Source organism: Myodes glareolus, chromosome 10 (genome assembly GCF_982192425.1).
Source record: "Myodes glareolus chromosome 10, mMyoGla1.1, whole genome shotgun sequence".
NCBI lineage: Eukaryota > Metazoa > Chordata > Mammalia > Rodentia > Cricetidae > Myodes > Myodes glareolus.
In genome coordinates this window covers 47,500,466-47,524,420 of record NC_142035.1, presented here as the reverse complement: position 1 = coordinate 47,524,420, position 23,955 = coordinate 47,500,466, and the positions used below count along the sequence as shown (strand labels likewise).

At 53.7% G+C, this 23,955-nt stretch overlaps 2 protein-coding genes across 3 annotated transcripts; both read right to left on the bottom strand.

Annotated features, from left to right (window-relative positions):
- Window positions 1-663: 663 nt before the first annotated feature.
- Window positions 664-4,775, bottom strand: Gfra4 (GDNF family receptor alpha 4). The gene is made up of 7 exons (XM_085696289.2): window positions 4,455-4,775; window positions 2,649-3,012; window positions 2,490-2,599; window positions 2,276-2,410; window positions 1,364-1,455; window positions 1,039-1,235; window positions 664-913 (listed from the first exon to the last, which is right to left on the bottom strand). Exons 1-6 carry the CDS (start codon window positions 4,504-4,506, stop codon window positions 1,185-1,187), a joined length of 804 nt encoding a protein of 267 aa, XP_085552415.1. The 5' UTR covers window positions 4,507-4,775; the 3' UTR covers window positions 664-913; window positions 1,039-1,184.
- A 3,039-nt stretch (window positions 4,776-7,814) lies between these two features.
- Adam33 (ADAM metallopeptidase domain 33) lies at window positions 7,815-20,910 on the bottom strand. Of its 2 annotated transcripts, none has more exons than XM_085696290.2 (22): window positions 20,673-20,910; window positions 18,481-18,560; window positions 16,071-16,147; window positions 14,173-14,248; window positions 13,912-13,988; window positions 13,653-13,827; window positions 13,384-13,449; window positions 13,225-13,296; window positions 12,958-13,124; window positions 12,788-12,872; window positions 12,569-12,711; window positions 11,917-12,094; window positions 11,718-11,804; window positions 11,393-11,540; window positions 11,113-11,281; window positions 10,828-11,029; window positions 10,661-10,738; window positions 10,476-10,584; window positions 10,256-10,400; window positions 8,919-9,010; window positions 8,303-8,375; window positions 7,815-8,052 (listed from the first exon to the last, which is right to left on the bottom strand). In XM_085696290.2, the coding sequence occupies exons 1-21, from the start codon at window positions 20,770-20,772 to the stop codon at window positions 8,350-8,352; spliced, it is 2,352 nt and encodes a 783-aa protein (XP_085552416.2). In that variant the 5' UTR covers window positions 20,773-20,910; the 3' UTR covers window positions 7,815-8,052; window positions 8,303-8,349. The 2 variants fall into 2 exon arrangements, with proteins under 2 accessions (XP_085552416.2, XP_048315915.3); XM_048459958.3 differs by having other exon boundaries at window positions 11,113-11,221; window positions 11,345-11,540; window positions 20,673-20,906.
- Between the last annotated feature and the right edge of the window lie 3,045 nt (window positions 20,911-23,955).

Sequence of the window (23,955 nt, the reverse complement as noted above, 5' to 3'; positions counted from 1 at the left end):
AGATAAGGAAGTCACCTAACAGACATTCCGTTCTGTGTCAAAGCCACCTTGTGGCTGTAGCAAGCTGGGCCAAGTGGTGCTTTCCTGCCTCGCTAGCCCTAGCATAGCCTGTTTCTCCCCACCCACACTGTAGTTGTCCACTTCCGTGCAGGTGGGAAAGGGTATTCTCTCCTTTTTGTGACACTCTGCCCAACTCCTTCTTTGGGAAACCATCCCTCTTACACTTGGTGACCAGCTGGCTGTGACTCTCTTCAGGAAAAGGCCCATGATCACCCTGGGCCATCAGGGATCGATGCCTTTTCTCTGCCAAGATGCTAAGAGAGCCTAAAGCCCAGGCATCCGAACCCACCCCTCAGTGGGGCCTCTCCTAGCTACTGAGCAGCTGTGTGAAGACGAGCAATCTCAAGACTTTTTTAACTCTGGAGACAGATGTGACTTGCTCACCCCAGTCTGACCTGTCTGCAGTTATGGGAAGGAGCTGGCTGCGAGCACCAGCAAACACCAGCTAGAGTGTGCAGTGGAGCTGCAACACATGCCCTCAGTCCAGTGGGCAGCTGCTCTTCCAGAGACGGGTATTCAGGCTCAAGAGTAGTTCTGGGGGCATCCAAGGCCACACAGGTCTCCACGTTTCCGCCGCGACAGAAGACAGAAACACAAGGTTGGTCTCGGTGCACATGGGTTTATTGAGCTGCTGTTCTAGGGAAACCATAAGGGAAGAGGCTGTGCAGCCAATAGGATGCCGATGGAGGCGGGGCTGAGTCTTCAATGGCTATACAGTAGCTTGTCATAGGTAGGTGACAAGCAATGCCGCTGGTCGTCCTGGGGCACGGGCAGGGCTTAATGGTGAGCAATGCTGACTGCGAGGGTATTCAGGCTGCGGTGCTAACTCCGTATAATCTCCTTAGTGCTTCATCTGCTTGGAAGAGGGCAGTTCTGAATTCTAGGAGTCGGGGTAGTCTCTGCCCTGCTCTATAAGCCCTGGGGGCCCGGTGAGGTGACCATCTCAAGGATGGGGAAGAAAATAGCCAAGACACCTACTGACAGGGGAACCAGAGGCTTCCCAGTCGGACCCTGGCCTCCAGCCCGCAATTCAGGGGCAGGCACACAGGTGTATGAGATGTGAGGACAAGGAAGTTTCACTTCTGGGCGCAGTGGGCTGTGCTGTCCACGGGCCACCTTCCTAATCAGAGCAGGGCCTGGAGAGCCAAAGCAGTGAGGACAGACATCGAGGACACCTAGGGGGGAGGACAAAATGGGGCTGCTGCTTCCTCCATCACCTCTCCAGCCACTCATGCCCCACCTTGGCCTGTCGGGTGCGGACAGTGCAGAAACGCCAAACTCCCCATCCTCTCCCCGAACCTACCTGTGGGAAACAATGCCCAGTATTCTGGTAGGGCTTCATCCAGTCCTGCAGAATTGAGGGCCACAAAGGGTTAAAGGCTTGCATGGCACCATCTATGGGAGTGGAGACATCCAGAGAAGGCTTGGCCGGGAAGCCCTAGAAAAGGGCTCCCCTCCTTTGGGACAAATTGAGACACTCCCTGGGATCTGCGAGGCATGGCCAGAGAATGGGAGGCGCATGCTACAGGATGCCTGTGCCCCACAAAATGCTAGCCTTCATCCTCACAGGAGAGGTTGACAAATGTCACCCCTCTTTACAGGTGAACACAACCACGATTGGTAAGAATTTAACTCTCAGCTACTAAGTGACAGAGAGCAACTTCAAACAGGCTCCCAGAACGCTGGAATTAAGCCGTTCCACCCCGAGGCATGAACAGCAGCGCAAGTGAAGACCAGATTGAGGAAAGAACCTCCTCATTGGTACCAGAGTGGGAGGCTCAGGCAACTCCAGGCCAGTGGGCTCGTTTTAACTCATCCCTTCCGGCCCCTAGCCACCCCTTGACACCTAAAATTCTCTTGCGATCAACGATCTGGAAAAAGCAGCTACTCAAAAATTGTCAGTTTCTGTTTCCTTCCATCAAAAATGGGCTCACAATAGCCAGCAAGATGGCTCAACAAGCAGGTAGAGGCATTTGTCACCAAAACTGACGACCCTAGTTCTACCCTGGGGGACCCACACAGTGGAAGAACAGAGTCTCACAAGTTGTCATCTGATTCCCGTCCATAATAGAATATGCAATAGAATGTGCACAGTTGGGCCCCTAGCCCAACTCAAATAAATAAAGCAACGTAAATATCTTAAGGGTTCCCCACGGGCCAGGCGGCTCGGACTGCGCCGTCCACATCCATGGCTCCCGGCTCTCCAGCCCCTCACCCAAGCAGGGGTTCCTTGTGAAGAGCTTGCGGAAGGCTTCGCACTCTTCCAGCCGGTTCCCGCTGTCCTCACAGCCGCACCAGGGTGCAACGCGCGCGCTCACGTTGTCCAGGTAGTTGGGGGTGACCGCCGTGCCTGCAGGGACCCCAGGGAGCGGTGATGGGCCCCCCGCGTCCGCCGCTGCCTCCCCCCGCCCGGGCCCGCCAGGCCCTACCTATGAGGCCCGCATAGGCGAGGCGACAACGCGGACCCCGCTCCTCCGGGCAGCTGTCGCGGGAGCCGGGCGCGGGAGCGCACGAAGCCTGGAAGGCAAGGAGGCGAGGCCTGCGCGCGCCCGGACGGCCATGAGCGGCCCAGCCCGTCCAGCACGCACCTGCACAGGCGGCTACGCTCGCAGCGGTCCCGGGCCTGCAGGCACGAGGGCGGCGCCGGCCCGGGGCCCGCGAACGCGCAGGCCGGAGCGAAGGTTTGGCGCCGGCGTTCGCCGCACGCCGGGCTCTCGCACCGGCAAAAGAGCAGCGCATGCGTGAGTGCCAGAGGCCCGCGGGCGAAGAAGCGGCGCAGGGCGCGGCGGCAGCGGGAGCGCACGCAGCCCCCGGGTCCGCTCCAGTCCTCGGGCGCCGCCCGGCCCAGGCATCGTGCCACATACTCGGAGCGCAGCTGCTGGCACTGCGCGTCTGCTGTGCACGCCTCGGCCGCGGCCACGCAGCGATTCCCGCCGGTGGAGCTCGCAGACCCTGGTGAGGGACAGGCAGGCTGCAGTCCTCTGTGCTTGGTTCTCCCCCATTCCGCACTACGGAATTTGGGGGTGCCCAAACCCAAGAGCACCACAGGTGTGACTGGGCTTCATCCTGAGAAAGGGGTCCGAGCGGTTCCTAGGGATATCTACCCATGTCGTGAGTGGATGCAGCACTAGGAGGCTGGGCCTGACCTTTCCCCAGAATCTGAGGTCCAGCATCCTCCACCATCTCCAGAACTGCCTCATGCTTCCACAGAGGATCTATTGGGCTCCTTCCATCCTCCCCAGCTCCACGGGGCAGGACACTGAGGCCAACTGATTCAGCTACTGGAGACTGGAAATGGCACCCCTCATCCTCCTTTTAGCACACTAACGTTCCCTTCTCTGACACATGGAAACCCCTTGGGTGAATCTATAGATTTCTGCTCCTCCTATCCTGACCTGTACCTCCTGGCCCCTGTGCCAGGTGCTTCTTCGTGGGTCTGAGTCTAACCTATCCTGCTCCACTGAACTCTGGTTCTGGACCAGCAAAAGGGGGTTCTGGGCATCGGATTCACTGGAAGGGTACTGCGGGTTGAGCACATTCAGGCCCTGGCGTCCAGATGTGGATTCAGACAGGTGGCAGGCTGTAGTGCTTCTTCCTAAGAACAGACCTGGACATTCGTCAGTAGTTTCAGCGAAGTTACAGCTAAGTGACAGATGCCAACCCATTCGGGGAAAAGAGAACACCTAACCCTTCACATCGGAAGTTGGTAGACCTGGCAGCTGTGTCCAGACTTAGCACTGAACACATCTAAATACAGACAAACCAGGAGGTCTGCCAAACACTTTCTAAGAACTGAGTCGCCAAACTCAGGCTTATAGCACTTCCTTTCCCCATCCTCTTGCTAAGACTGGCCTCTCTGGCACCCCAGGCTCTAAAACTGTCCAGCCTGGTCTCTCATCCATCACCCTTAAAGGTGCTCCACTCCACATGGCACATCCTCAACTCTAAGGTCTCCTCTGCCTTAAAGCTTACCAGCTTCTGCACACCTCAGAAAGCAGTCCCTTCCCATGATGCCCTCGGTGGAGAAGGGGCAGCCCTGGAAGGCGGAACATCAACTAGGAGGCACAGAAGAATAAACTGAAAATTACTGTGAAACTCCCCCGAGCAAGAGCTCTGACGACCACATGGGGTGGGGGGAGAAAGTTCCTGGGGCACAGGTATCGAGGCTAGACTTGGGATGGGTGGCTCAGCGGAACCTAAAGTGGAGGTTTCAGTCATTGCGCAGCAGGGGCAGAGTGTTAGGGGTCCCTGGCCACAGAGCACAAGCCATTTTTGAACGTCCCTTCCAGCGTTCCAGCTCTCTCGTTAGTCACCCTCATGCAATCCCACCTTGTCCCTGAGGATCGGTGCCAGGGAGGGCAGGGGCCAAGACCAAGGAAGGGACAGACTCTCACCCAGCAGGTGCAGCAGCAGTAGCAGCAGGGCAGACTCCAAGCAGCAGGCCATAATGATTGGCAGAGCCCCGGCTGGACAGGTGGTGCCACCTTTCTAGAACCTCCTAATCCTGGAGGGCAGCGGGTACCCTGGCGTCTGGACCCACAGTAGTGCCCCGGGCTTTTGAGAGGAAGCCACACCTGCTCTTCTCCCTTTGTCCCCACCCCCAGGCCACTTCAGGCGGATCCAAAGTCGCTAAACTGGGACCTGAAATTGCCTGAATGGCCCCAGACCACTGGATTGCCTGTTGTACACAAGTAGTTGGCTCCTAGTAGGAGCAGTCGCTCCTGGGAGAGGGGAGTCTTCGTGAAACTCTATAAAGTTAAAGATTGAAATCTCACAGGTCCGGGAAAGCTGGAATATGTGAGGACAAGACGGTGGGTGATTAATGGGAAAGCTGGGAAGGATGTTCAAACATGGCTTGTGCTTTGTGGCCAGGGGCCCCTAACACTCTGCCCCTGCTGTGCAATGCCTGGAACCCCCGCTTTAGGTTCAGCGGGGCCACCCCTCCCAAGTCTAGGCTTGATACCTGCGCCCCTTCTGGAGGTTGTAGAAGCTCCTGTGGAAGGGAGACACCCCTGACAGGCAGGGCTACCTGCCAGCCATGCAGAGAGCTCTAGGCTGGCAGCTTCAAAAGTCATCACCCATGTACTGGTGGGTGTTTGGGTGGCACCCGTGCCCCTGTAAGTAGTCCATCGCCATAGGATTTTAAGTAATCCCAATAAACTCATGTATTTGCCAAGTTGGACTTTTGTAGAGTCATTCTTTGACATATGGTCAGACCCCTGGCTGCTGGGATCCGAACACTGGGCAGCTGACTTGGTTGCTGGGATCTGAAATCTGGGCCTCTGGAAGAACTCTGCAGGTGCGGAGGGGCCGGGGCAGAGCAGGGCAGGGCAGGGCAGAACTTGACAGCTGCTGGAAAGCCCAGGGTAGGATTGCCTCCATGCACTGACCTGGGACCAGGCTTGGGGCTGGCAGTGCACCCAGTCAAGGAGGGCGGCATATGCTGAGCTAACAGTCAGCCAGCCCAGTCTGGAGTCAGTGCAAGCAGACCAGAATATGTTGGAGTCCTGCCAGGTAGAGACGGATTGGGGTTAGAAGAAAATGTTCACCACGTGTTTTATTCTACCCAATAAAACCTAAAATAGCCGTTTGCTTTGTTATATAGCATTGAGCCTAAGGATGATTTTCCTTCCAACACTGGGCACAGTGACATCATTATGAGCCAATGCAGGGTGACAGTGTTCCACATGAGCTTGCTGAGCAGAAAAAAAAAACTGCCCCAGAGATGCTGCAGTGCACTGTGGGACACACTGTTTACAGAAAGGGCTAGAAGTTTGTGTTTGCAGCTTCCCAAGCTAGTTCCTATAGCACAGACCACCCACACACAACGCAAGAAAAAGCACGACTGGGTTCCAGCAAAATTCTATTTACCAACACTAAAGTTTATGCTAATTTTCACATTCGTGGTTTTCTGTTTTTAAAGCTATTTAAAATGTAAATACAATTCTTAAAGAAGAGGCCTAGAAAAAGCAAGTAGCCTGGATTTGGTCTCTCCACTGCAGCCGGCTCTCCTGGGCAAAGGCAGCGAGTAGGCTGGGCTTAGCCCGCTCACCACGGTTGGTTCTTTTCCATGCAGGCCTTTAGCTATTGTGTGCCATGATGGAATTTTATAAAAACATCTCCTTTGTTCAAGAGAGACTGAGCTTTTGCTGGACCTCACAGTCAGGCCAACATACCGTGAGACCACTTAGGACCTAACCTGCTTTCCTGCACCTGCTCACGTTCCTTCATTCCCTTCACACTGAGTCATCTTTGTTTGGTTGGTTTTTCAAGACTGGGTTTCTCTGTGTAGCAATCCTGGCCATCCTGGAACTTGCTTTGTAGACCAGGCTATCCTCAAACTCACAGAGATCATTCTGCTTCTGCCTCCAGAGTGCTGTGATCAAAGGCATGCACCACCGCCGTCTGGCTGTGCTGAGTCTTTCAATGAGCGTGAGGTCGGACCACCAATGTTGAAAAGAACAGTTACCACCTTCATTAGAAAAGATTCAAGTGTACACTTCCCACTGGTATGCTTGCTCTTCGGAGTACACCCTCTTGATCCAGGGGTGCAGTTTTATCTCACTGAGGAACTCGTTTGGGTGTCCTTTGTGTGATACTGAGAATATTTCTAACAGGCTAGGGACCAAACCCAGGACTTTGACTTTGTGTACACTTGGCAAGCACATTCCCAATTCAGCTCATGCTTCAACTTCTGCTATTTTAAATTTATTTTGTTTTTAACTGTGCACTCCACATGTGTGTGGGTGCCTGTGGAGGTATTGGACCTCCTGAAGCTGGAGTTACAAGTGATTGTGAGCCATCTGACATGTTTGCTAGGAGTTGAACCCTGGTCCTCTGGAAGAGTAATATGTGCTCTTAACAGCCATCTCTCCATTTCCTCATGCTTCGATGTCTTTAACCATTTTGTTGTCATTCTGTAACCTACATACATACATGCATACATTAGTATATGATGTGTATTATATACACATTATTAGCTAATATTAGTAGTTAAAATAAATAAAGAACCTATGTTTGCCAATGGCTAGATATCAAGGGAAATCAAGATGGCCTGGTGCTATATTTGGGGTAGTGGGCTGTTTAGGCCATACTCACTTGCAGCAGTCTCATAGCTGCTGGAAAGGCAACAGCAAGTCCCCTACACAGGGGAGAGAGCCTGGCGCTAAAATGAGTTCGAATCCAGATGCTGCCCAGGCCATAATGTCTACAGCAGCCTTCTCTCGCTCGCAGATGCTGACAGACACCTACTGAGTCCCCAGCTAAGACATCCTGGAGCTAAGATCCCTCATCAGACTGAGGGATTCCCCTGCTTGTCCCACACCTGCTTCGGGTTTATGTCATAAAACCTTCCCTATCTTCAGAAAAGAGTAATAGCCCCACTTCTGCCACATTGGGTTTGAGGCTCTGCCATATTGTCTCTGGCTGGACCCCAAACTCTCCTAGGAGCCCCCAGCACGTTGTTTTCCTTGTCTATAACATGGCTTTACTAATTTTGCTTTGGTTTTGTTTGTTTGTTTATTTTCAAGTCAGAATTTCTCTTTGTAGCCTTGGTTGTTCTTGAACTTGACTCATACACCAAGCTGACTTGAATTCAGAGATCTGTCTACCTCTGCCTCCTGAGGGCTGAGATAAAGGTGTGTACCACAACACCCAGAGGTGGTTACTTAGGTTTTTATTTCACAGTGGATACCTCAGTGTCTCTTTAGAAAACCCCTCAAACTCTTTCAGCAAATGGCAGCCAACAGCACTGATAGAGCTCGTGAATTTATTGCTTAGAAACATTCTGGCATTTCAGACTAGCACAGCTCTCAGGCCTGGGGTAGCTCTGGGGATCCCGGGCTTCACATCAGCCCATCAGTAGTACAAGAATTCAGTTGCTGGCCATGCCCTTGGGGCCCAGGCTCCTGGAGTGGCAGTGGTCACCTGTCTGTCTCCTCACCTCAGGAAGCCCCCTTTTCCAGAGACAGGATCTTAGCTTCTGGACTTGTGCTAAGAATGAAATAGTAGAAAGAGGGGTCATTCACTAAGGGCTAGGGCCTGAGAAAAAAACATGGCTCTCCCTTCCCCGCCCCTAGGGGCTTCCAGCATCCAGGTCTCCTTGACAAAGCTTCCCTAGAAGGTTGCATCTCATTTTCTTATTGATATAAACCCATGAATCTGAGTAGTAAGCAACAAGCTGAGAAAGAGGTTGGTGACTGGGCAGAGGGGGGAGGGGGAGGTATCAGGATCCCTCACCTACCTGGGAATCAGGCAGGTATGCGTGGCGCAAGCTTCTTAGGGTAGTTCTTAGGTAAGTACAGAGTTCTCTGGCTCTGAAAACAACAGCAACAATGAAGGGTACAAACACTGTTGGCAAGAGGTGCCTGGGGCTGAGCCAAGGTGTGAAGGTGGGGGAGTCTGGAAGAAGGCAGATGGCAAGCCTGGTGGTGGTGGCACATGATTTTAATATCACCACTCGGGAGGCAGAGGCAGCGGATCTTTGGTTTTTTTGTTTGTTTGTTTTAATATTTATTTATTTATTTTTATTTATTATGTATACAATGTTCTGTCTGCGTGTATGCTTGAAGGCCAGAAGAGGGCACCAGACCTCACTACAGATGGTTGTGAGCCACCATGTGGTTGCTGGGAGTTGAACTCAGAACCTTTGGAAGAGCAGGCAATGCTCTTAACCACTGAGCCATCTCTCCAGCCCCAACAGGCGGATCTTTGTGAGTTCGAGACCAAGCTGGTCTCCAGGACAGTTAGGGCTGTTACACAGAGAAACTCTGACTCAATGGAAAGAAAAAAAAAAAGGAACAAGGCAGACAGCAAGTTCCACCCCTCATGTCTTTCTCTGTCCCAAGTGCCACACTCACCCAGGAGTGAGGACTCTCCAGTGGTGATGGAGCCAAACTCCATGGAGTGAACAATGCCCAGCGGGTGGTCCCTGCAGGGCCCATTGCTGGTCCTATGCAGCAGAGAAGAGTTCAGGAGGTCAGAAATTGACTTAAGCAAGGCAAAGGAAATTGCTTCCCCAAAGCATGGCACACAGTCCCAGCGCTGTAATGACTGATTTTTCCACACTCAGGCTTCAGATCCCACCTTCCTGTTCCATTCTTGAAGTGTCCAGACGCCACTCAAGACCTAGAACCTCCAAGGCTGTGGCCATCTTCTCTCTCCAAACCTACTGTTTCTCCCAGGCTGACTCCACTCCATCCTCCACTCACTCTAGATGTAGGGCTTGCTTAGGTCCCATCTAGAGCTGAGTAGGGAGCTGCACCCTGGGGGTGGGAGTTGTGCTGTCTCCTTTCAGCTGGGTACTCGGAGCCATCCTTGGCTGCCAGTGCCTTTCCCACAAGGCCTTGCTGTTTTGTTGTTTCGTTCAGATAGTCCCCGCTGCCCTCTAGACCCCATCCTAAAGGTGGTGTGCAGCTGCTACTCCCCTGCAGTGCCCTTGCCAGCTGCCATGCCACCTTGTTTCTCTGCCTGCAGACCCCCAATCATCACCTGGCCCTTTTGAGGTCTCCTCCCTGGCTCCTGGGGCCTGCTGGTGCCATTCCCTGCCTGTAATGCTCTGTACACAACTCCAGCCCAAACTCTCCCCTTTCCCTCAGTGGGCCTGGAACACTTCCAGATTCGGACTGCCAGACTTGGACATAGTGCGCGGGACTTGCCAGGGGTCCAGTGAAGGGCAGCCCGAGGTGGGCCATGCTTGTTATCATGTAGCATGCCTGCCAGTCAGAGAACTGGGTTTGCAGCATCATGGTCTATGGAGGGCAGGGGCACTGAGTCCCAGCACAAGAGCAGTCAGCACCATAGCTGGCCAGTGGAAGGGAGCCCGGGGACACAGCAGAGCACAGACCATTTAGAATTTCTTTAAAATGAAACAAACAAAAACAGTGAAATGAAGGTGAGGCCATAGACCCTTGGGAGACACAGAAGAAAGCCAGGGGAGCTGCCGTGTGGGAAGGAGCAAAGAGCAGCAGCAATGAGTGCTGGTCAGGGCCGCGACACAACACACGCGTGGACTTCTTCCTAATGCCTATGGGCTGCACTATACCTAGAGCGGAGACCAAATTCCAGCCACTTCCTACAGCCCCAGCTCCCTGTAGCTCCCACTCCCAAATGCCCTGATGAGTTCTGAAAAGCAGGAACCACAGGGGCAGACTCAGAAAGAGAGACCTGAGCCCTCAGAGGTTGGCACTGAGCCTACCTGTTGCAAACAGAGTCTCTCCTGCAACACTTCCAGGGTCGCTGGCAGAGTGTTGGCAGCCGGTAGTAGCACCAGGCGAGGCCCGCCCCAGGGAGCAGAGGCAGCAGGAAGCTGAGGAGCATGGGCAGTGGGAAGGCGTCTCGGTCTGTGGAGGACAGGGCTGCTGAGTCCCGAGCAGGCACCTCGGTGGTGTCTGCCTGATCCCACACCGCTGGCATACTTGCAGGCTGTGCAGGGCCACTATCCAAGCTACCGCCGAAGCCTGGCTTGTCACAGAAGGGTGGGTCCCAGCCTGGAGCACAGTGGCAGTTATGATTGCTATTGCAAACCTAAAAAGAGGATAGGAAAGTCAGTCACACAGGATCAAGGACCTCCAGGGTTACCCTGACCCCTTAGGACACTCACCCCACGGTTATTGCAGGCAGTCAAACAACGTTCCAACTCCTGGGAGGTAGCATTCTGGCAGTGCCTATCCTGGCACACCTATGGGCATTGTGCCCACTGGGCAATGAGGAGGACACTTTGGCATGGCAGATTCAATGACCAGGAGGGGTTGGGTAGGCAAGGCTCACCATTTTAGGTCCACAGCGGGTACCTGGCTCCACCAGGCCCAAGTCAGGCTGGTCCAGTTGAGTATCAGGGAGGATAAATACTCCCCGGCAAGCCACCCCATGACCCTCGAGGAGAGCTGTGGGATCCGTAGTTACTACACGCCGCAGCACAAATGGGATTTGCTCCCCGCCCTGGCACAGTAGCTTCCCACACTGAGCATCCCTGGGGAGGAAATGGAAGGTGGTAACGTGATCCACGTGCCCTGCCCTATTCCTTAAGGGTAGCTCTTCAGCTGCACACCTCACCTCTGTGCACAAGGAAGGAAGCTGCCCTTGCTGTCCTGGCCACAGTTCCCCTGCGAATTCCCCATGGAGTTCATCTCCTGGAAACAGGGCTCAGGAGCAGGCTGGGATCCTGGTGGAAGAATGAGAATAGAAGAAGCTGGGCAGCTCGGGTTCCACGGGTGGAGCTTGCCTACAGCAGAAAACAGAAGGTCCCAGAAGCGGTCAGGGCATCAGGGCGATCATGTGGTCTTACCAGGCCCCCAGAGCTGCTGGCACTGCTGCTCCAGCGTAGGACACCAACCGTCTAAGCAATAGCCACGGCCCTTGGCGCAGGGCGAGCCATCCAGTAGGTAAATGTCTGCGGGACAATGCGGGGAGGCACCCGTGCAGAACTCAGGGAGGTCGCAGTCACTGGCAGCGGGACGACAAGGCGTTCCTGCGGGCTTTAGCTACACCAGTGACCATCGGGAAGGGCAAAGAGACAATGGAGAGACTGACATCTTTGCCAGAGCCTGAGGGAGCATCAAGTGGACCCACCCACAGGGTCAAGCTCAGGAGGACTAGAAGAACTAGAAGGTACCAGCTCAGGTACCAACAGGTCGCTCCCCAGTGTCCCTGTCTCTCACCAGGCACTGTGCACAGCAATCGCCGTGGGCGCATTGCGCCCCTGCACGCAGGGAGCAGTTGTGGGCAACGCAGCAGGAGTCTGGGCACTGGAGTCAGAAAGGAGAGAACAGAACATGTGATGGCGCAACAAGACAGACCTGGGAGAGGCTGGGAGCAGGGGTCAACTTTGGACCCCAGGGACCGAGATGCTAACCTAACCTGGTCAGAACTGCAGTCACACTCTTCTCCTGCTTCCACGAAGCCATTGCCGCAGCGGGTGGGCAGCACCAGGAGCCCCGGGCCCGGGGTGTTGGAGAGGCACGCGCCACCCCCTTTGCGGAAGAAGGTGCGCAGCTGGCGACGGCTGCAGGCGCTGAAGACGCGCGGGAATGGGTGCCTGTGGGAGGAAGCGGACATCGACGGTGTGGGGACCATCTGGCCTGTGGGACCCACCTCCTAAGCTCTGGCTGCTATTGCACTCTGGGCGCTGGGCTTAGCCACACAGCGGACAAGATGTGCGGTTACCTTCTGAGCTAAGCGAGTGGTCTAGAGAGGAGAGGTCCAGAGATGAGAGGTCTAGAGAAAGGAAAGGTCTCGCGTAATCACACAAGAAACCTATGACACGGGAGGTTGACACTCAGGAGGTTGTGTGTCAAGATTTGGCAGCCCAAGCCCTAAGGGGACCAAAAGTCAGGAGTGGAGTACCCTAATCCTAGTCCGAAAGTCATGCTGAGACTTCTTAGCATTTCTCCCGCTGAGGCCCCATAAACAGGCTGTTATCACCCTCACTTTACAGAAGAGGGAACTGAGGGGTAACCAGAGAAACGCAGGTGACGCATCCAGGTCCGGGGGCACGACATTCTGTACGTACCCTGTGGCTGCCTCCATGACGCAGCCTCCCTGCTCTGCATCTGCCTCCATGCAGCAGCCGTCGGGGTCATGGCGGAGGCCCAGGCTGTGGCCTATCTCGTGGGCCATGGTGGCTGCTGTGCCGATGGGGAGTTCCGAATGGTCCTGAAGAGCCGGGCTTCGCTGATGACCACAAGCCCTGCCCAAGCCCCTCCCCTCCAAGGTCCCCCGCGGAGCTTACTGTGCTCACACCCCCGGAGCTCTCTGCGCTGCACATGCCCTCCACAGGCGCCAGGCCCACTGTGGTGCCCTGGAAGGTGCGGCCCCTGGGGGTGGCAGAGCAGGACATGACTGGGTGGAGCTGGGAGTAAGGACCACCCCGCAACCCGCGTGTGTCAAAAGGACACCCACGTGAGCAATTGCGTGGAGTCGTGTGGACGCCTAGACCACAGCCCACGACGCCACTGCAGGAAAGCCCAGAGGGTTGCGTTGGCGTCCTGCGTGATGCGGCTGCGATCGTGTTCCGTCCACACTTCCAGGCCGGTCAGTACCACCTGAATTTCCAAAGACCTGAGAATCTGAGGAAGGGACCATTTGAGGCCAGAATTAGCCACCCACTGTGCCGAGCCAGAGCTTCTCAATTACCTCATCTCACTCCCATCAGCCTAACCACCCTACCTGGTCCACGCAATTGGCAACTTCCAGGAGGCGCTGTCTTGTGTGATTCAGGTTCTGGTGCTGCACTAAGAACTACGAAGGCAGACATCCCTGGGTCATAAGGGGCTGAGCCGGCTCTGACTCAGCCTAGTCAGACCTCTCAGGTCTCTCTCTTCTCACCAGGGCGTGGTCAGCCACTATGTAGAGTTCCAGGTACCTGGGGCTCCTGCGGACCTCTCGCCTCTCCTGGGAAGGGCAAATGGGGAGGGTCAGGCTGCTTGCCTTGAGTCCTGGCCGCCACCCACATTTCTCAGAAAGAACAGTTAAAACTTTTGTTCAAACTTTATTCTTCAGCCTCCGAATTCAAAACGGGGAGACCCCAGCCAGGATCTGCATTCCTGTCTCTTCTTGTCTGAAGGACCATGCCCACTCTAGTCTGTGCCCCTTACCCTGTTCTGGAGGACATGAGGAAGGCTGCCCATTCCTGTATTGTATTTGGAGTTCTCTCTCCGGGTGAACAACTGCTCCATTCGGAAGATCTTGTGGGTTGAGAAGTCCCTGTCCTCTCCAGAAGCCCAGGGGTGCAGATAGTAGCTGATATTGCGGTTGAGAACAATCAGGCCACTAGAATGCAGAAAAATGCAGGGGCGCGTGAGAACGAGCTCTCACCTCTGCACCAGGGTCAGGCCCTTTCACCTAACTCCTTACCTCATCCCAGAGCAGGTGCTGAGGACTACCCAGGATTCCAGGAAGCCCCTCACATGCCCACGATAGTGGCAATGATCCTAGAGAGAAAAGAACTCAAACCCCAGTCTCAGTGGGGTCTCAAGTTGGAGGGATAAGGAGGAAGGCAGGCCTGCAGGCTGGCTGCAGTCTCCTTAGGAATGCAAAAAGGGATAGGGTAGGCATTTAGGGGGTGCATTCCCAGCATCCCTCAGGCTGTCCTCAGAGTTCATGAAAGAATCTCACCGTGTGGTTGGGGAACAGTACCACGGGCTGCCCATCTGGGCTGTAGTGGGTTTCTGTGTATCCTGGGGCCAGGAGCCTGCAGGAAAGCAGGTATGTTTTAGGAGTCACTGAATTTAAACCTGTCTCCAGCAGCTTGCCTTCAGGCCAACTGAACTGCTTTGAATGACACCTGCAGTGTGTCTGAAAGAAAGGACTGGAAAGGCTGTGCACTGTTTCTAGAAGGAAACCCTCAGAATAAAAGAAGTTAAAGGCTTTGGGTGAGCTCTGGGCTGCTTAGACATGGGGATGGGAATATGGGAAACCCCTGGGAGGAGCAGGCAGGGACCTTTGGTGCTGTGGAGCCTGCAGCAGGTAGATGAGGAAGGAGTCAGAGGACACTATTGCAGAGATGCCCCGTGGGGCCAGGGCCATGAGCTCTGCACACTCTTGCCCTGCTGGGCATCTGTTGGGGAGATCCCGGGCCCTTCAGTTCTTCTCAGACTGCTGGATCCCATGTGTCCATCTGACCCTCACTGGTGTTTATCCCCAACTTCCAGAAAAAACAAAGTCCTACCTGCCTGCATCTTCTCCTGTTGTGCCCACCTGGGCAAGGGTCCCTTTACTTGGAGCTCGACTCTACTTAATAAAGACTCCATCTTCAGGCTCCTTCCCTTCCCTGACCCCACCAAATAACAACTTCTTCCTCCTCCTTCTTCTCCTCCTCCTCCTTCTTCTTCCTCATCCTCCTCTTTCTCTTCCTCTCCTCCTCCTCCTCCTTCTCTTCTCTCTCCTTTTTCTCCTTCCCCTTCTCTTCCTCCTTCTTCTTCTCCTTCCCCTCTTCCTCCATGTTCTTTTCCTCCTCTTTCTCTCCCCCCTCCCCCTCCTCCCTCTCTTCTCTATATTTTGAGACAGGGTTTTGCTAAATTGCCGGCCAGTCTTGAACTCACTCTATAACCCAGGCAGGCCTTAATTTGACCCTGTGCTCCTCCTGCCCAGTTTCCTACAGAGCAGAAATCACAGGCCTGGCTTCAGTTGTTCTTCTTACAGAAAACCCGACTGCATCTTCACCTTGTCCTCCAGATTACCCGCCAACATCCTGTGTTGTACATCCCGTCGTCCTTACACCCACTTCTATTTTGCTTCTTTGCTGGCTGTGCTCGTATGTGAAAATACTCAATGTGTGCACAAACACACAAGACAGTTTAGTGGGTAAGGATGTGGAACTCCCAGGAGCTCTGGTTTGGAATGGGGTTACAGTTTGTTCCCAGTTTGTCCGACTCCATGGGGAAAGAGAAAGTGGATAGCGTACTTTCTGCAGTGTCACAGGAAAAGAGACGCAGAGCAACCGATACTGTTGGTGACAGAGTCTATAATCTCCATTCCATCTTGTTCACCCATACACCCAGGGCACCAGCCTAAGAGACGCGTTTCTCATTTACCACTTCAAAATCTCTGACTCTTCAATCCAGGATATTTAGCACTAAAATGCCTTCTGCAATCTGGTCCTACTGGGACTTGGGACTCCCTAAGTCCTTCCCTCCCTTCTCTCTTCCAAATGGAAACATTCCAAGTCAGCCAGACGAACTGAACTGTCATCATTGGATACTGACCTTTGGAGCTACACCCTTCTGTCCCTGCCATCTCATCTGTGGAAGTCTGTCTAGGATTCCTTTTTGAATGAACGTATCAAGAAATGTCCACTAGATGGTACTCGCTGATCTGCAGCAGGGAGCCACCAAGCTGCTCCAGGACTTGAGATGGTGTGTACGTACCTACAGCTGGGTTCAGCCCACTTTAACCTCATTAGCCACTGTCCCTGTGGCTAACGCCTCTGCCCACCAAGCCTCCCTCAGAAAGCATTGATCCTCACCAGAGAGGGTCTGTTCTGGGCTTCAGCCAAACCCCAGGCTGATACTCACTGGTTCTTCTCCAGTTCAAGCAGGAGATCCTGGCCTTCAGCTTCTAAAGCCACCAGCACCACATCTGGCTTCAAGATCTGACCAAGAAGGAATGCAGTGACACACTAGGCCTCTAGGCCACCTGCCTGCCAGGGAACAGGAAGGATGTTCTAGAGCTGGCGAGAGAGGAAGCTCATAGGAACAGACAGGTCCCTGCTTTGTAAAGAGTGAGCCGGTGTGGGGGTGGTAACTCAAAGATGTTCCCAGCGCTTGTGGTTGTGACAATGGCCCCTTACAGATGCAGGAACAGCCTGCCAGGGGCTCCTGGGCCTTTCCCTTGGTGGGCTCTCTTCTTTTGTTCCTGGAAAGGGTTTGAAAAACAGTGAGCTCTAAAGGTATCATGACTGGGTGGGCTGCGGCTTCAGCCATGCCAGGTACTGCCTGCCTGAGGGCTTGCTCTGTTTGCTTGCCGGTTTGCTTTGGGGGCTGCAGTTCAAACCCAGGGTCTTGCGTATGCTACACAAGAGCCAAGCTCTGAGCTTTGTTTCCAGCTCCCTTGTTATTTATCTTGCTGCCTTCCCCTCCTTCCTGATAGAACCCAGACTTTTTTTCTCCACCTCCAATTCAGGCACACTGCCTGGTTCTCTAAAATTCCATGTGGACTCCAGGCTGGTCTCACAACTAAGCTCAGAAAGTAAATATGAACCCCAACTTAGGCCCCCTCAAAAGTGTTGACTCTCTCAGCTAGGTGTCAGAAGAGCTGGCCTTGGCCCTCTAAGCCACCTCTCCTCTCTCTCTGACTTTGCCTCTTTCCTGCTGTCCACTCAGCCAGGCTAGAAGCCAGAACTGGAACTAGCCCAGGAGATTCCAGGGAAGAGGCTGCTGTACTTTTTTAAAAATGTCTTCTCCACCCTTGTTGGCTCTCCCCTTCTATCCCAAAATGCACTGGGCTGGGACCCTGGCCAAGAGTCATGCAGGGGAGCCTTTCCCCAGCAGGTGTAGAGTGCATGGCCCTCACTTCCCCGGTCATAGGCCCCTCAAGGGTCCAAACATAAGCTTATATGGTTGGAATGCCTCTTGATTTATAAGCAAACATTTGCTCTGGGAGAAAGGGAGTAGCCCAGATGGGAGGTCCCTGTCCCTCGGCAGCCCTTGCCGCCTTCAGTTCTGTTCCAGTGTCCACCCCCTCTTCTGCGCCCCAGTCCCCCCCTGCAGTGTGATCCTGTTTGTGAAGCAGACACACTGCTGGCATTCCTCCTGCCCTCACAGGCTTCCTAATGCAAAGCAGAGCCCTCTGGGATTCTCCACTCAGTCACAGACCAAGCCAGGCAAGAAGAGAGGCCACAGTCAGGGTGACTCTGGTGTGCATGCAGTCCTCTCTTCCACAAGTCAGCTTTGTTTGGCTACTTGAGAGAAATCCCAGAGGTCTGGGAGATCCCAGGGAAGGCCCTAAGTTGGAAGGTTTGAACTTCTGGGAACCCATAGACATTGTAGCAATACTCTTGTGGGTTTGGACAGTGGGGTTGGCCTCTCTTGCCTAGAAATACAGAATCAAACTCCCTAGCTTAAGTAGTTGTAGGGAGGAAGGGGAAGGTAGCCAATTGTCTGAAGTCGTTTAGATCGTAGGAGGCCTCAGACTTCTGGAGCCAATGAGCTATTAGAACATGAGCAATTTCACAAGCCGTCTGGAGCTCAGTGTGCCTCTCTGTAAGGCAGGAACACTAGTCCTGGCCTCTCAGTTTGCAGGTAGCTGCAATGGCGCACACAGCTGGGGCGTGACTATACCGGGGAGAATGTGATGGGCAGGAGTAGAGAGGAGGCTGGGCAGTGTCCTGGAAAAGCAAAATGGAGTGGGCTTTCATCTGGAGATACCAGGAAAATGGACCACTGCTTCTTTGCCACAGGTGGATTCCAGCCACGGAAGCTGAGCTTATAGGACAGCAATGTGTTCCCAGAGCCACACGTTCCCCACAGACGTGGCCAAAGGAGGATATTTTGTGTCCTTCCTTTAAAAGCTTCTGAAGTTGCCATGATGGCTCTCACAACTTGAAGCCCACCAGAGCTACGCAGTGAGACCCTGTCTCAAACCAAGCAAAACAGAATAGAACAGAACACACACACAAAGCAGCTCCTGAAAGGCTTCTGGCCCCAAACTCTGAACTCATGTCTGCCTAGTTGAGTGGGGAGAGCTTGGATGTTCCCCAGTGGAGGAGAGGGTTAGGGCCAGGAATAGAAGGGGTAGGAGGGAGGAAGCCTAAAATGACTTCCATGTGTGCAGGCTCACGCTATCTAGATATCTCCCTGTCCCACCCACCCTGACAGGGAGTGGCTTAAGGGTATAGTGGTTTGGTTCTGAGAATCCCAGAAAAACTGTCACACTGCATTTTGGAGAAAGACAAAGGGACTGAGACCCGGGGTTATAGATACTGACCGGCTCCTCCAGGGTGACTTTGAGCCAGAGTCCTCCATCCAGGATCCAGTGGGGAGTAACTGGCTCTCCCGGGACATTTCCTGGTGTGAAGACAGAGACTAGAATCAGAGCAGGTAGGAGCAGGAAGCTAGCAGGGAAGGTGAAGCCCTGAAATTCAGGCTCCATTTGCAGCACTCCCGGGCTTGGCGTTCATAGGGCATTTCTAGAATGGAGCAGCAGCCAAGGAGGTGGCAAAAGAGAAACTAAGGCACCAAGAAACATCCCCAGTGGGGGATTTGAGAGTGGTCAGACCTTGGGGAGCTGGCTCGGAGTCAGAGAGCATGAGAAGAAGCCCAGAGCCCAGCGAAGAAGGGGTGGGAAGGAGGCGGCAGCCTCGGGTATTTTTAGAATGGACAGCAGATGCCTTCAGGGTGAAGGATGTGTAGCCAGAGGCTGTCTGTCTCCTCTGCCATCTGAGTAAGAAACCACCAGATGTCTTGCTCAGTGCTCCTGTTGGGGTTGATGCTGATGGCAGGATTCTGAGGGACCTGGCCCAGAATCCCCTGCTTTTATGAGGGGAAAGGGAGGAGTTGGAGTTCAGAGCCTCAGTGCTCCTAGGCCAGGCTTTTCCAAGGGGGCTCCAGGAGGATTACCAGAGCCAAGCATTACTCAGAGGGTGCTGGAATGTTCTTCAGGAATGTTCCTACCTCCCCTCTCCTATCTGGTCCCAGACACTCTCACAGGGCCTATCCTGCAGAGCCAGGCTCAGGCAGCCAGAGCCAGCAGGGAGCCTACTCTTCCCTTGGCAAGCCCAGCTCACAGAAAAACAAAGCCCAAAAGAACCCCACCCACCACCAGCTCTGACCCCTGCCCTGCCCAGGCTGAGAACTATCTCTGAGATTGACTCTGCTCTTCCTGAATTATCCCAACTCTTTTTCCTCTCCCATCTCCTCTGAAAAGTCTGGAACAGAGCTGGAGAGGTGGTTCGGTGGTTAAGGCTGCCTTTCCAGAGAACAGGCTTCAGTTCTCAGCACCCAGCAGCTGCTCACAACGGACCACCTGCAACTCCAGGTCCAGCACTCTGTCCTTCTCTCCCAGCCCCCAGGTATACCTGGTACCTCCATGGTACACAAATAGATGCACATGCAGGGAAAATACGTGTACACATTTAAAAACTCTGGAATAGCAGCAGCTCCAGGAACCCCCTCCTTGAAGCCACATGTGCTTCTTAATTAATGAGCCATCATGGGGAAGAGGGTGTGGCTTTGGAATGGAGGCTGAAGAAGGGAGGGGAGGAGAGGGAAGGACAGAGATGCCTTCTTGGAGGTAAAAGAGCTCTTAGTCGAGAGAAGGCTCAACTGGGTATGGAGAACCACGTCCTGCTGGCTCAGGTCACCAAGGGTGCAGAAGATGGGTTCTCTGTGCAGTCCTGCAGGGACACCTTCAGGAAGCAGGCAAGGACGGAGTTAGGAGTCTGAGTGGATTAAAGTGGAATCTGAGGACGCCAGTCTGGGTTGGGGAACACAGAGGCTGTTTCCCCGTGTGAGTTCCATCATTACCTATCCCCTGGCTAAAGGCAGTAAGCTCTCATTCATCCCTTTCAGAACTGTAACGGAGCAGGAGTCCCTAGGTATAGGGTTGCCTCCAGGTTGCCCATCAACCAGTTCACAGTCCTTCCCAGCTCCTTCCTGATGCCTCCTCCGCCTTCGGGTCAGTCATGTGCTTGTTGTGTGGAGTTTGGAGACTAAGAGCCTTGCCATATCAGAGTGAGGAGAGGTTACAGTAGGAAGAGAGAGCGGCAGTCCCCAGGCACGGCTAGGCACACACCCCGTTTGAAGAGCAGCCACATAAGGCACGGGCAAAAACACCATACAGTTGCCTAAACCCAAGACGAGGGGAGAATGAGCCTGATGAACAGCTAAGTCCATGGATAGGGCACAACGCCGAGGACCCCAGAGGATCAGTCCTTTCTGGAAGAGGAAGACTCTCTGACCTAAAATAGTCTGGAGATGCTGAAGCCTCGGAGCAGAGCTAGGAGCTGGGCAGCAATGAATGGGGGGTGGGGGGATAGGGCCAGTCCAGAATCCCCTTCCCATGTCCTTTCCTGGCCAGGTAGCACAGGGTCTCGAACTCTCTGTTCCACTAGTTGCTCTGGAACCCATGACCACCACCACTTCACCTGCCCTAGAGGCGCTCCCGGCCCTCACCCTCACCTGGAAACATCAAGGCGCTCCTCAGGGTACACGCTGGAAGCAACAGCTGCAACAACAGCAGCACGGGAGACCCCCCGGACCTCCCGCACTCCGGGCCCATGGCTGTGAGTGCCTTTGCCTCCCTCTCTGGCTCGGCTGTTGGCTCCACCCCGGCTGCAGGGGGGCCCGCCTCCTCCCGTTCTCAGCCTGCCTCGCGCCACCTCGCAGGACCCAGTCGCTACCGTGGTCCACGGGACTTGAGCTCGAGCTGTGGGAGCCCGGACGACCCTCACTGGCGGCAGCGGTAACACTCGTACCTAGGCTTGCAGAGGGAAGGGAGCGCGGAAAGTTCTTAGAGAACCTCTCCGGGTGTTGAACAGAGGCACTGGCTGCAGAACCCCCCCCCCCCCCCCCCCCCGCAGCAGCTGTCAGGTCCGCCCAGGGCGCGTCTCCGGTCCTGGTCTCCCGAGTGACCTCTGGACCTGCCTTTCTACCTGCCCTGCGCGAGGATTCCTCCAGGGTTCTGTCTACCCGTTCTTAGTGTCGCCACAGCAGTGAATCATTCGGATGTAGCTGTCCCCTGCCGCCCAGGCGCACGTGAGTACCTAGGAGCCTTGTGGAGGCCGCGGCGCTGGAGGTTGTGGTCTCTGGAAAAGGCAATGGTGGTGGGTGCAGGGGACTGGCAGCGATGGCCAGAGCAGAATTGTACAGTGCCACAGATCCCCAGGCGTGAGGAATCCTTCACCAAATTTTAGGGGACATTGCTTTCGTGTTGTAAAGTACACTTCGCGATGCATTTGGATAGCAAAAGATTTATCTTTGAAATAAACTGGTTAATGGTTTGGCTGTGAGAATTTGGAATGTATAAGTTCTGACGACAGAGAAAACTACATGTGCAGGATTCAAACATCAAACAGTATCAGGCAATGGGGCCCTCCTGGATCAAGACAGGACTCTCAAGACTGCCAGCCTGGGCAATAGAGATCTCCTGGAAGAGAAAGGGAAGGGGGAGAGGAGAGAGAGAGAAGGAGGGAGAGAGGGAGGGGGGAGGAAGACTCCAACACCACATAAATTGGGCGTGGCAGCACACACCTGTAATCCCAACAGGTGGAGGCAGAGGACAAGTTCAAAATCACCCTCTGCTATAGAAAACTGAGTGAGATCAGCCTGAACTGGAGAGGGTGGGCTCTGTCACCAGGAAGATGGCTTAGTGAGCAAAGGGCCCTGCTTTCCTATTTGAATTCAGGTCTCCACCAGCTGCAGAAAGCCAGAACAGGGCACATGCCTTTAAGACAAGTGCTGGACACGACAGAGACAGGCAAATCGTTGAGCTCCAGGTTCGGTAAGAGACCCCCATCTCAAAATTATGATGGAGAGTAACATAGGGAGATACCCAAAGTCACCCACACATGCACGTACAGGATGATTGTACCCCCTACACAGATACATACGCATACATACAAAGGTGAGCGTCCACACACACATGCACAGGTTAATGCACCCCCTACAGAGATACATGCACTTACATACAAAGGTAAGCATCCACACATGCACACACAGGTTAATGTACCCCCTACACAAATACATGCACAGACATATAAAGGTGAGGGAAGACTGAAAGATAAGCGAACCATGATTCACGCCTGTAATGCCAACACTCCAGAGGCAGCTTGAGCTACACAGCAAGACCTGCCTCAGAAACCAAACCCAAAAGTATGAAATGCTTAGGAAAGAATTCCTATCTCTTCAGTCTTCATCCTTTCAATTTTCATTTTCTACAGGAAGCCACTGGTACTGATTTCTTACATAAATTCTTTTAGACAGACAGACATCATAGTCATTCACATTTGCAGCCCATTTTTCTAGCGAATGGCTAGTCCTCCTTTTAACAATTTGAGAGACCTCTATGTATGGAGAATTCGCCTTTGCCTGGAGTATGGATTGCATTTTCCCAGCCCATGAGTTTTACCCAGCTTATTACCTATGTCTTTACTTCATTTATTCTTGGAGACGAGTAGCTTTCAACTGTATCACATTTTCATGAATTCTGCTGCCACCGGACAGTCCGTAGGTTTGAATTTGAGACTGTAACAAAAAGATTACAAGGGCGTTTGTGTGCACGTGTCCTTGGCATCCTCCCTGGCCAGTTCCCGTTCTTATCCGTCTGCCTGGGAACACATCCTTAGGAAGTCATTTGTCTGTGAATTCTCGCCTTGGGTAACAATATGGCTTTGGTCATGTTGGGAGCTCCAGGGCTCCAGGTGGAGAGGCTGCACATCCTTTCCCCGTGAATGAGTAAGAGGGGTCACCAGAAATACTGATGCTGGCAGAGGCTGTTCTTCCACTGAATCCCCTGTTCCTTCTGCAGGTTGAGTGGGGGCGGGGGTGGGGGGATACGATTGAGGCATCTGTCATATCCAGATTCGCTCGGATGCCTCGTCCCTCATGCTGGAAGGATTTGAGAAAGTTAGCATTAGTTGTTAATGACAGAATCTAGGGTCACCTGAGAGAGAAGTTTCTTTGCTAGCCTGTGGAGAATTATCTTGATTGTTTGATTGACGTGAGAATACCTGTCCACTGTGGGTGGTACCATTCCCTAGGCAGGTGCCATCTGACAGAGTGGGTTGATGACTTTTCGGTAGCTTCAGCCTAAAACAAGCTGAGGGTAGGGAAGTGGAGCAAAGCCCCAGTGTAGACCCTTGGAGAGTCCTCTACACGTAGCCTGAAGTAAGCAAATGCAGAGGGGCCGAGAAGAAGGCAGGCCCTTCAAAGAGCACTATGGCGCCTACAATCAAAGGGAAAGCCACTTGGACTGCAGAGTGTGCCTTTGCTGTCTCATTCGGAAGCTGTCCCTGATTACCAAAGCCAGGTAATTATTCCTGCATGGTACCTCTTACTGCGGCATGTTTCACATGGCTTCCTAGTTGCCGGTTTCCTCTTTCACCAGACCAAAAGCATCATGGTGGCTGGGAATTCATTTACTGTACATCCTGGTATGGGACCTGGCCCAGTTGGAATTAACAAGACGAGGGAGGCTATTGACATTGCTCTTGGTTGCCTCACAGCTAGATGGTGAGAGTCTTTTGCTGAATAGACAACACACTGGTTACAGCACATTCATGAATCAAGCTGGAACTGACCTCATGGCTGACTTTCACAGTGCCAGAAGGCGCTATGCAGGTTCCGGGGGGGGAGGGGGGGAAGAAAGGTCATCAATGGTATTGCCCAGTGGTGAACCATGAATGCTACAAGAATGAGCTGACAGGTAAGATGTGCCCAAAGGTGATATGAAGGTTATGGGAGG

Excerpts from the sequence above, each read along its gene's own strand:
- Gfra4 (XM_085696289.2), bottom strand. The coding sequence starts at position 4,506 with ATGGCCTGCTGCTTGGAGTCTGCCCTGCTGCTACTGCTGCTGCACCTG. Across the intron at positions 2,600-2,648 it reads GAGCGTAGCCGCCTGTGCAG|GCCTCGCCTCCTTGCCTTCC; the intron begins GTGCGTGCTGGA and ends GGGCGCGCGCAG. Across the intron at positions 1,456-2,275 it reads CACAAGGAACCCCTGCTTGG|ATGGTGCCATGCAAGCCTTT; the intron begins GTGAGGGGCTGG and ends CCACTCCCATAG.
- Adam33 (XM_085696290.2), bottom strand. The coding sequence starts at position 20,772 with ATGGGCCCGGAGTGCGGGAGGTCCGGGGGGTCTCCCGTGCTGCTGTTG. Across the intron at positions 18,561-20,672 it reads GAGCGCCTTGATGTTTCCAG|GAAATGTCCCGGGAGAGCCA; the intron begins GTGAGGGTGAGG and ends TCTTCACACCAG. Across the intron at positions 11,805-11,916 it reads GTGACTGCAGTTCTGACCAG|TGCCCAGACTCCTGCTGCGT; the intron begins GTTAGGTTAGCA and ends TTCTGACTCCAG.